Here is a 12,003-nt window from a genome sequence, read left to right on the forward strand (position 1 = left end):
TCGCAGGTATAATATTTATATATATATTCTTCTTATCCCGGTAAATCGAAAATAATCATGTGAAGACATGACATATAAATTTATTTCAAATGATTACACCTATTAAGTTTCATTTGCAGGCAAAGCAATGAGTAACATATAAAAAGACAATGTTATCTTCAAAATGAGATGGAAGGACATCCAATTCCAATTCCCAGTGAGGTCATTTCTAAGATTGACATCCAAGCTCCTGGGAGGCCATTTCCAATTTGGATTTGATCGTGAGGGAATTTCCATGTTCGACTTGATTGTGACCCTTGTTCTATCATCATAGATATTCCAAATTCCCATTTTCATTTATGTTGTAATCGTGAGTCTTATCTTTCGTTAATAATAATGTTTTTTAATTTTAGTTTTTTATTAACCATGATGCTTTTGAGAAAATGGCTTTTAATATTGCGAAAATATTATCATCATTTTAATAATAATGTGTTTTTTCTCCCGTGTTTCATTGAGATATATTACAAGTTTTATGAATCTACGTACAAAAATTTAAATTTAAATAAAAATATTATGAATATAAAATTATGATTATTATTTCTTAGAGGTGTAATTTTTTCTTAGATATTTTTACTCTTAAAAGTGTTTGTACTACAAGAGATTTCATCCTTCTTAGTTCTTGATATATCTATGATTAATATGGATCTACACTTTTCTTTCTATACATGATATTTAACACAAAACTTAGCATGATAATGACGTTGCTGCGACCAAAAAACACCATATAACCACCATTAGGTGGTGGAAAATAATAAATAATTATGATTATTTATTTATAGGCTTCTAGGAATTGAATGAGAAGTAATGTTACAGAAAGTGAAAATAGTTATCCCTTCCACCTACTTAGCTTAGTAAATTATTCATGATCCACCTTGCCCTATTAATGGATTGAGAGGTTCTTTTCTCCTCCCATATTTCTTATATTCCTTTTCATACAATGAGCCAAAACTTAGTTCTTTGCTCCCTTCCATTATTCTTGTATTCTTTAGAGCTCACTGTATTCTTTAATGTTTTCCTATAGCTAACCTCCTACACTTACACTAGGACAAAGACTTATTAATCATTGAACATTATAAAATATTTAAATAAATTCTACCTAATTAACCTGCTTGAAAGGGTAATATGAAACTTTACCTCATATTAAAATACTTGCCATCCAATGACTAATGGCCAAAATTAAAAAGTAGTTAACTTATAATTTAGTTCAAATACTAAGTATCTACATGGATTGAATTTAGAGTAGCAATTATTTCTTCACCTCACTTGCTTCTATGAAAAACTTCCTATATAGCCCAATGTTTTGCAATGGGGATGCCAACTAGATCCCATGCACTAGTTCCCTTTAGATCTTAGATTTTGTTTTTATTATTTTATTGCCTATGAAGTGGGTATATCTTGGAATGAAAAATCCTATTTTTTTTATTTAATTTGATTTTCCAATATTTATTCCTATTTTCAATTTTATTTTAGGTTTTAGTTATAACTAAGTTGTACAAAGATATTCCTCAACCCAAGTGAAGTGACTTTGATAGTGATATGTAAAAGTTCCGAGAATGATGTAAATAAATCTCATGTTCTAGAAAATTGCCATATTTGTACCAGATATCACACATGTCCATACCTACATGAAGCTTAGCAATTTACTTATGATTTCCTATCACTTATGCATTTGTAGGTGTGATGTTTCTTACAAACTTTGTGTGGCTTGTATTCAATGATTACACTATTGTATACAGTATTAGTATATAATTCTTCAGTCCAATAACTTGTGCCGAATTGGAGGAAAAACATGAACCATACTAAAATTTCTTTAAATGTTTCAGATTTCAAACTTAATATATCCATATGTTTTGATGCCATAGTTAATTTTTAGAGTTGCTTTTAGCCACCAATGCTTCTTGTCCTATTATTGATACTTTATACCTATCAAGATCTCCTTCAACAACTTTTTCAACCACTTTGTATTTGTCCCTCTTGAAATCCTTTCCATCATATATAATCTTGGAATGATGCTTTAGTATTTGTCTTTTATAGTTTCTTCTTTAGGCCTAGTACATACATACTCCACATATTTAACACCTTCATTAGGCACTTTCATTGGGTTTGTTCCCTAGCCTTTGACCATATGTACCTTCTCATGTCTCGAAGAAATTGTCTCTTGGTGACATTTATTATCATTCAATTAGGAAAACCACTCACTTTTTCTTGTCATGTGGTCTATTTAATATCCCCTTAAGAATATTTTTCCTCGATAGTGAAGTAATAAATAGTATAACATCTCTCTTCTCTTCACTATCAAAATTTTGACTGGGCTTATTTTCATACAAATTACTTGAATGTCCTTTACACTTTGCATGGGAAAATTCGTACTTCATTTCTAGAATACTTCTCATAATGACAAGGTTTTCCATAATAATAGCACTTGCGGTTCATACCTGGGTTGAAGTTTCCACTCCTTTATTCTTTGAAGTAGTGTTCTCTTTGGCTTAATTTCTTATCTCTTGGATGGACAAGACTTTGCATTTATTTTCCTTATTCTTTAACACAAAGGCATGTTCACAACTCTCTTCTTCATCATATAACTCATTTTTTTGTTCATCAGGTAAGAGCATTTTTCTTAGCTTATATTAAATGTGAAGGACATAACTCATGTTGATAAGCTGAGACTTGCTACAAACACTTGAAAATATCAAGAAATATTAATGGCTATAGAGACAAGATCCCTGCTCTCTATCTTTTCACATCCAGTAATAAGTTGATCTCTTATATTTTTGACACTAGTCAGATTCTTATGTGGATCATCTAACATGGAAACATACATCAAAATAGCCATTAACGAGAGGGATTAGAAATTTAAAACCACTAGATATTGTAGAATCTCAGATGAAAACCACGCTGAAGAAGAGATTACATACTTAAAAAGAACTTTTGCCAACTTAGGATACAATAATAAGAGCATCTTCAAAGCCATTCAAAAGGCCAAGTCAGGTAACAATACAAGCAAATCAATAAACCCCATGACTTCTAATGCCTACCTCCCATACATTCAAGGAGTCACTGACAAGCTAGCCAAAATTCTCAGAAAGAAAGATGTCAAAACTTCATTCAAACCTTTGTCTACTATTAAACAAAGAATGAAATCAGTAAAAGACAGCCAGGAACAACTACAGCAAAAAGGTGTTTATATCATTAGCTGCTCTTGTGGAGAACAATATATAGGGGAAACCGACAGGTCAGTGAGGATTAGGCTTAAGGAGCATAGTGCAGATATCCGTAAAGAAAGAATGCGCTCTTTAGCTTTAGCTGAGCATGTAGGCAAAACTAACCATCATATATGCCTCGAAGACACTAAGGTCATTGCGAATGAAAAACACCATTTCAAGCGGAAAGTTCTTGAGGCTATTGAAATCATTAAACACCCTCGTAACCTTAGTAGAGATGGAGGCTTGGAAATTAGTAAAAATTGGAACCCTCTACTTACCCCCATTGAATAAGTTATCCCTTCCAATTATGAAAATCAAACCTAATCCTTTAGCTTTAGGCTCTTAAGAACTTTGCAAAAAAGAAAAATTATAGCTTTTAAGGTTAGTTATATTAATTAAATATAACAATATAAAACTACTCTCACATGTTTAATTTTAATTAATAGTTGAAATAAAAATAAATAAATAAATAAATAAAATAATTAATTAATTAATTAACTAATTAATAAAAATAAAAATTAAATAAAATTAGCACAATTATAAAATTAATTATATATATATATATATATATATATATAGATATAGATATATATGCTTTTAAATTGAATATAGTAATTAAATATATATTAAATAAAAATAAAATAAAATTAATACAATTATAAAATTAAAGAAATCAAATATAAATACATATATATGGATATATAACTTTTAAATTAATTATAAAAATAAAATAAAATAAACAAATATATATATATATATATATATAGCTTTTAAATTAATTATACTAATTAAATATATTACAATATAAAACTAATCTCACATTAAAAAAACAAAATAAAATAAATAAATAAATATTTATACAATTATAAAAATTAAACATTATTGACATTGAGAAAAGAAAATCAGTAACAATAATAATTATTTACTAGGTATATAATAAATAAATTAAATTAAATTAAATTAATACAATTATAAAAATAAAAATAAAATTAATACAAATATAAAAATTAAATAAATATATATATATATATATATATATAAATTAATTAATAAATATAAATATAAATAAAAATAGGATTAAATATTAAATGGTCGGCTTATCAACTCAATAGCCCTTCTTCACCATATTTATCACACGCTTTTCTCTTCTCTGTATATCAGTCGTGATGATGAGTCTTGGTCTAGGTTCAAAACGTCGACAAATAAAAATGATGAACACTGTGGAACATCCAAATTCAGTCTCTCAGAAACCACTACACAGAAATCTACGAACCATAATTTAAAACCATTTTGTATGCTCATTTCCATGAAAGTAGTGCCACATCAGCATCTCAAACATTCTCTATGCTGCAAATAAAATCCAGAAAATTAATTAAGTTGATCTATTGCATGCAACCTTTATAACATAAGATATGGACAAGGTTTGCACCAACTGATATCAGAGAGGGATAAGGTTTTATCAACGATGAAAATTAATATTTTTTAATATATATTTAGCATAGTTTCAAGGCACTCGGTTACTTTAGTACTCCTTCTCTGAGAATATATTTCCGTTAAATTAGTCTATTTTATACTAAATTTATAAAATTTTGAGGGTCTATATTGTTTTCAGTATCCAATTTTCTTTAACCTTGTAGTTGTACTATTTTTTTTTTTTTTCCGAGGAAAAAAGCACAACTTTTTATTAATACTGTAAAAAGTTTTTGTACATATAGTTCAAAAGCCATAAGGAGGCTTAATAAGAACACATTCTGCTCAACCCAAAGGGAGCTCTTCTGCTGTCATTTGTAAAGCTGTTAGAGTCTCCTCCCAGAGGATGTAAAAAACAGTATAAGAGCATGTACATAAGTAAACCTGGGGTCACCTTCATAGGAGGATAAACAACCCCAGAAAAAACCAAAAACTGTAAATGTCTGTCATCCAAAACTAATATAAACAAAGAGTTTTGTGAATAGTCTGACAAACTACATGCTATAAGCCGGTAACAGAAAGCTGAAAAGGAAAACAAATATACAAAGACCAAAACCACTATACAAAAACTGAGAAAAAAGCTGTCAAAAATGAAGATCTATCCTGAGATCAAAGATCCTATGCATAAGGGAGCTGCTCTGTTCTGAAAGACTGCCCCTGTCTGGTCTCTTCTATCGCCCAGATGCCCGGATCCTGTTGTAGACCAGCCTTAGATAGCTGACCTGCCTCCTCGTTCCTGTCCCTGTATATATGGCAAATTGACAACCAGTTAAAAAATGTCTTCAGATAAGTAATTTCTTCAACAATAGTTTTCAGAATCTGGTTTTGACAATTTGCATTTCCATTGACCCAATTTATGACATTTTGTGAGTCTCCAAAAATCTGTATGGTGTTGATGTTTCTGGAATGTAGCCAGCATAAGAGGTATCTCAAGGCCGAAAGTTCAGCGAAGTTGTTGGTACCAGTACCCAAACCAACATAAGCTTTTAAAGAAAGTTCGGGATTGATGAGGATATACAAACCAGCTCCAGCTCTATTATTTTGGGAAGCCCCATCAAAAAAACCACACGGAATACCCTCCTGAATATTGATATGTTTTTGTTTTGCTTTGGACTTTTTGTCCTCAGGAGGGGGAAAAGTTGAATAAATGGCTGAGATATTAGAAGCTATAACAGAGGAAGGAGTATCCTTATCATGAAACAGACTCTTGTTTCTAGCGAGCCAAACTCCCCAACAGAAAAGAAGTGGCAGGTTCCTCATATTCCCTTCCGGATAGGATTTCCACCATTTCCTCCAAGCATCATCCAAAGGATCTTGCCCCCACTGAGCTTTTACCATAAGAAGAGCAGTGACCTCCTCCCAGATCTTCCTTGAGAGAGCACAGGTGGTGAAGAGATGATTGGTGGTTTCCTCTTCAGATTTACATAAGGGGCATCGCCCTGGCCCAAATAAAAACCTTTTCTGTAATGTTTCCCATGTTGGCACCTTCCTTTTTAGTATGCACCAAAGAAAGAGCCGTGACTTAGCAGGGCATTTTAATTTCCATATATCTTTTGCCCACCAATCCGGAACTCCCCAGCCTTTCTTTCCCATAAGAAAAGAATAACCATCTTTAGGAGAATACTCCCCAGAATTGCTATGTGCCCATAACAAGCAGTCTGGTTCGTCCTTAATCCTGATATTGGATCTTTGCAGTTCTTTAATGAAAACCGCCCATTCATTCTTCCATCTAATGTTTAACCCAAGTTCTTCATCGTCCTTCCAGGCCTGTCCCCAGATCGTGGACTGACCCACTTTTTCCACCTGATTTAGTGTTGAGATACCTTTTGAATCAAGGTGTCGAAGAAAGCCTGGGGATAGGGCATAATCTTCATTGCATCCTATCCAAGGATCCCTGCCAATCTTGACCTGTCTCCCATCACCCACTTTCCAAGCTAGTCCTTGCTCAATCACTGAAAAGGCTTCCACCGTGGCCTTCCAGACTGCTGAGGGATTTTTTACCTTCTTGTTTTGACTCCGGATCCAATCTTCCAAAGGCATTGGGTCTATATACTTCCTTTTCACCACCCTGGTCCACCGATTTTCCATGGTGATGAGCCTCCACCCTGATTTTGCTGCTAATGAGATGCTGAACTCTGGGAGTCTCTTTATCCCCCAACCTCCCCATTGTTTAGGTCTGGCGATTTTGTCCCAAGCCACCCATGGTAATCCCGATGAATCCTTATTGCCTGCCCAAAGGAATCGGCAACAAATTGTAGTTGTACTATTAATATAATTGATATTATAAATGAATGAGCCAGTTCATTTCAGAAACAAAATTCACACAGGCGACTTTTTCTTTCATCTACAACCGTTTTAAAATTTAACACCTTATTTTTTTTATTTTTTTTCATGCTCAACATCCCTCTTTCATTTCTTTGGACCTTACTTGGGTTCTGTAGATTAAGAAAGTGGAACTAATTTCATGGTTTAGCATCTTCGTATTGTCATAATTGATTTGCTAGATCAATTTTCAATCCGATTACTTTAGAAATGCTTGTTTGTATGATACCAAATTGCTAAATAATCAACAAATCTAGAATATTTTAGTGTTATCAATGAAATACTAACAAGCGAAGTGTATAACACAAGGGATCTAAAATAAATTTAACCTATTATTTGTATTAATAGCTATAAATGAGATACATTCCCACACAAATATGATTGTAGCTCCTACAAATGGCATGCATGGTTCCTCATTAAAGACTAATTTAAGACACTGAAGCTCAATCGAGGACCTTGGATGGAACCACCGGTCAAATTAATCACTGGTTTTTCATCCCGGGATCAAGCTAGAACTAGCCATGGCAAGTTCTCAACAAAAACATAATAATATAGAAAAAGTCGAGATGCCCCAAATGCCCGGCTCCTATCCCCTTTTAAAGGCTGGATGGACTCTCTAGAAGCCTTATTTTATTGTTTTCCCTTGAAAAATGAAGCTAAATACCATGGGCCAATACCATGGTAAAAAACCACGTTAAATACAATGGCAAGATTCCATCCACTTTCACCATATCAAAAAATGGAATATTATAAATCCTCTCACCTGAAGATTTCTTTCCCTCAAGCAATCCACTTTTATACACAACAAAATAATTTGTACATTGATACCAATATCTCATACAACCCAAGGTGTTATTCCATAACTCCATGCTAAATGATCCTTTAATACCTACATCCCAAACAATCTTTCATTCAATCCCTCCCTCGATAGATTCACCTGGATCTCAAACAAATTTTTGCCCAATATTGCCCTTAATAGTTTCTCCTATATCCCAATGTCATTTAAGTCCTCAGACCTATGGGTTATGATACCATGTGAGCCCTCCATCACTACCCTCTCTTAATGGCCCAATCTGCAATATGAATTTGGCTAAGAGGATCCTCCTAGGAATCATCCCATCAATAGAGTTTTGACTCATATTCTATCCCCAATCCATTGCATGGGAAAGATGAAGGCATCGAAGACCACTGTAATATCCCAAATCGCTAAATAATAAACATATCTAGAATATTTTAGTGTTCTAAATGAAACACTAACAAGCTAAGTGTAAAAGAAAGGGATCTAAAATAAATGCAGCCTCTTATTTATATTAACAACTAAAAACGAGATACATTCCCACACAAATAAGATTGGAGCTCATACAAATAGCATGCATGACTACTCATTAAAGACTAATCTAAGACATTGGAGCTCAGTTGATCTAAAAATGGGCCACTTAGGCTTCTTGTCTAACTTACAAGAACCTCTCCCACTTCCAAAGCCTAAATATTCCCAAGTCTTATTGATTAACCAATGCGGAATTAAAAATGTCTGAAAATATAGGTGTATGTCGGTATTTGTTCTTAACTGATTATATGCTTTAAATTTTGTTGTTGTTTTGTAAGTTGATGTGCTTCAACTGATATATAAATACATATAACAGTAAATAATCTAGTAGTAAAACAAACACATAAGACAACAATTTAATTTGGAGTTCACCCAAAACTCTTGGGCTATGTCTGCTTGGGCTGTAGTCATCTCGACTAGGATCTATGGGAATATGGCAAAGTTTTTTTACGAGCTCTTGGCTCAAATCCACTGTTTTATAGAGAAACAATGGGTTTATACACCATTTTATCCCCGACTCTTGAAGCTCTCGGCTTTCTGGCTCTCAACTCTCGCTCTGCTCTTGGCTTTGGTTCTTGGCTTTGGCTCTTCGGCTCTAGCTTCTTTGGCTCTTAGCAATGTACAACTCTTTGGCTTTTAACTTGACCTCCAAGTGACACCCTCGGCTGCTCTATGCATTCGCTTTTGCTCCCTCAGCCTCTTTTTGCTTCTTCCTTTTTGCTTTCTGCACTCTTGCACTCAATTAAGATCTTTCAGACCTCTCTGCTACCTGCTTATGCTTGGTTTCAGCAACAACTCCAACAACCCCCTTCTGTCTCTAACATTCATGGCTTTTAAGCCAACTAACATTGTCCATTCGTTTCCTCTCCTCGGGCTCTCTAGCTTCAGGCCTCTGTCCACTTGAATCCCCCTCTGAGCATTATAAATAATTGCCAAATGCCTTCAGGAATGGTGGCCACCTGTTCTATAACGGAAGGGACCATCGGGCCCTTGAAATCCCCAAAAATAGTGTTCTCTGTTTACACAGAGAAACACTATACAACACGGGAAAAATCTGCCAAATCACTGTTTATCAGACTTCAAATATTATGAATTCTGCCTTATATTCCATCGGGTCTACCTTTTAAATCGCTATCGTAAGTCACATAGGCATGGGTTCCTTTGTATTTTGGTTTATTATTAAAATACCAAAATACAAAGAAAATCCTAAAAAAATGACTCATAGCGGACTTGAAAGAAATTATGCAGTGGCATTTAAAAACCCTTCAGGGCATGGTCGCATCGCATTGGCACATATATATGGTCCCACTCTGTTGTATTACTCCGACCCGATATTGTGATGCGATTGATCGTAATCACGTATTGCATGGACCTAGGGTCTCTCCATATTGCATGGCCTATGCTGATGCGATCTGCCGACTCTGATATTGGCGATCACGATATCCCTCGGGCTGGGGTCTAGCCTTTGCCTCTTGGCATCTTCGATTGTGATCCATTGATATCAATTATCGTGATATCGCATCGGTCAAGGGGTCCTCACCTTATGTGATAAGTGCATGTGCCTTTCTCCGACCTAAGTTGTCGAGGATCAACAATCAAGGGTGCTTCCCCTCTCTGCTTAAGTTCGCCTTAGACCTCCTCCAATGCGATTTTTCTTCATAAAGCCTTTTAGGCCATTTTTTTGACTATTTGCCTCTTTTTCCAAAGAACTGATCTGAATCGGATCCATAAACGACTGTCAAAGAACCGTGACTAAATAAAGTCGAACAAATCTTGAATGAAATACAAAACAGCAATCAAAAACACCCTGAGCCAGTGGCCATGGTAGCCGGGATGGAACGACAAGGACCTCGGTCAAATCACGTTAATCGAGGCCCATGGAGACTACGCAGGAGGTCAATGTAGCCCCAAGGAGCCTCGGAATGGGAAAAGGAGCTGATTTTTGATGCACAATTAGCGCTTGGCGCTAATCATGCATCGCTAGGAAAACAGGGCTAAAATGGTAGAGCCTTAAGCACTCAGTCACATTGGGAGCCAGAGGACCGTGGGCAGAGAAACGAAAAGTGCCATTGTACGAAGGTGGGACCCACGACCTGGAAACTGGTGGTTTGATCGAGGCACCCTTGAACTGTAAGAGGTTTTAGAGAAAGCGAAGCGATCACATTCAGCGATCGACGCATGGTAGCGGAGGTGAGGGAAAACCCTCCGTGATCGCACATTATCGGTTGAGCAAGTCAACTGCGCTCGACGTGCGTATGACGTTGGATCTAGAGAAGCCCAGATCGGACGTCTGAGATTGCGCCCGATAGACAGAAGCAGAATCGACAGGGAATTAAGCCACGATTTAAGGGTATATGGAATCCGTTGACCACCATGGTGGAGAAAGAATGTATCCACAACATAACCGAAGAAATGAATCGACAAACAAGTTGGCATTGTTCTAATGAGGACATGTGGCTACTTCCTAAGCGTTCATGCTGACGCCGAATGGGGAACTCCAAGCACACAAGCGGAAGGAGAATCGACGCGGGTGAGAGAGGAACTGAACAGGCATGGAGATCGAATTGCTAAAGCCATGAACAAAGATCGTGGAATGGGGGATTCAGAGAGAGAGAGAACGAAGAGTCCAAGTGACCAAGAGAGACAGTGAATAGTGAACCCTGAGAGGAGGATTGAGCATAGAGAGCAGTAAAGCCAAGCAGAGGAGACAGAGGGCCGAGCTAACCATAAGCAACATCGAGCACCAGAGAGCTTAAAGAGTCAAGCCTTCCCATAGAGGAATCTGTCCGGATTGAGCATCATAGTTGGTTCTTTCAACTGTAGACTAAGGGTCATAGAGCTCATAGGAAGAACAAGAGTCTATGTACTCTAAGTGGCTTGGGGAATCCAAGAACCACCCAACCAAGCAAAACCTGCTTCAGGAAAACTCATATTGAGTCCTTGTATTGTAATTTCTCTACTGAAAGACACAATAAAACAAGGCCACCATTGAAGCTGGATTGGATATGTAGCCTTGGAGAATAGGGTGAACTCCTTATTAAAAATTGTTTGTGTCTTTGTGTTGCTTACTGTATTTCTCTGTTGTCTCTCCACTTATTTTCTGTGTATTAGCAATCTGATCGATCCGTTGTTTCAATAACACAGAACACACAGCATCACATGAGTCTGTAATACCTTTCTGTTTAATAAATCTCTCACTGAGGTCACTCATAGGGTGATTATCAGATCAAGAACAAAGGGTATCTTCTTTCTACCATAACTTTTGCATCCTAAGTCCATTTTTTTCTATTTAAGTTGTAGTAGATTCAGAATGAAAAGATCTCTACAATGGGGATATTTCCAAGAACTTCCTTGGACTTTCATTTTCCTATGTGAGGAACACTTAGACTTAGGGGCCTATCCAAAATCCATTTTGGATCACGCCTTCCCACTAAAAGAACTTTTGGTCTCCAAGATACTGATATACTAATCTGAACATTACCTGAGAGTAACAACACCCTCTTCTTTCAGCCTCCATGCACTTGCATTGCATAGTGTCTCCGAACCAAAGCCTTTGACCACTTTCTTTCCTGGATATTATGGTCCTCCTAGGAAAAATTGCCTTCCTCCTTACCTTCCTACCAACCTCTTTCTTAGATGGTC

General features: G+C 35.8%; 1 protein-coding gene across 1 annotated transcript; it reads right to left on the reverse strand.

Annotated features, from left to right (window-relative positions):
* Positions 1-5,330: 5,330 nt before the first annotated feature.
* LOC149226554 (uncharacterized) lies at positions 5,331-6,752 on the reverse strand. The gene has a single exon (XM_089380227.1). It carries the CDS (start codon positions 6,750-6,752, stop codon positions 5,331-5,333), a length of 1,422 nt encoding a protein of 473 aa, XP_089236353.1.
* Between the last annotated feature and the right edge of the window lie 5,251 nt (positions 6,753-12,003).

Source organism: Pinus tabuliformis, chromosome J, assembly GCF_031772625.1.
Source record: "Pinus tabuliformis cultivar Carrire ecotype Pingquan chromosome J, CPIR1, whole genome shotgun sequence".
NCBI lineage: Eukaryota > Viridiplantae > Streptophyta > Pinopsida > Pinales > Pinaceae > Pinus > Pinus tabuliformis.

Excerpts from the sequence above, each read along its gene's own strand:
- LOC149226554 (XM_089380227.1), bottom strand. The coding sequence starts at position 6,752 with ATGCCTTTGGAAGATTGGATCCGGAGTCAAAACAAGAAGGTAAAAAAT.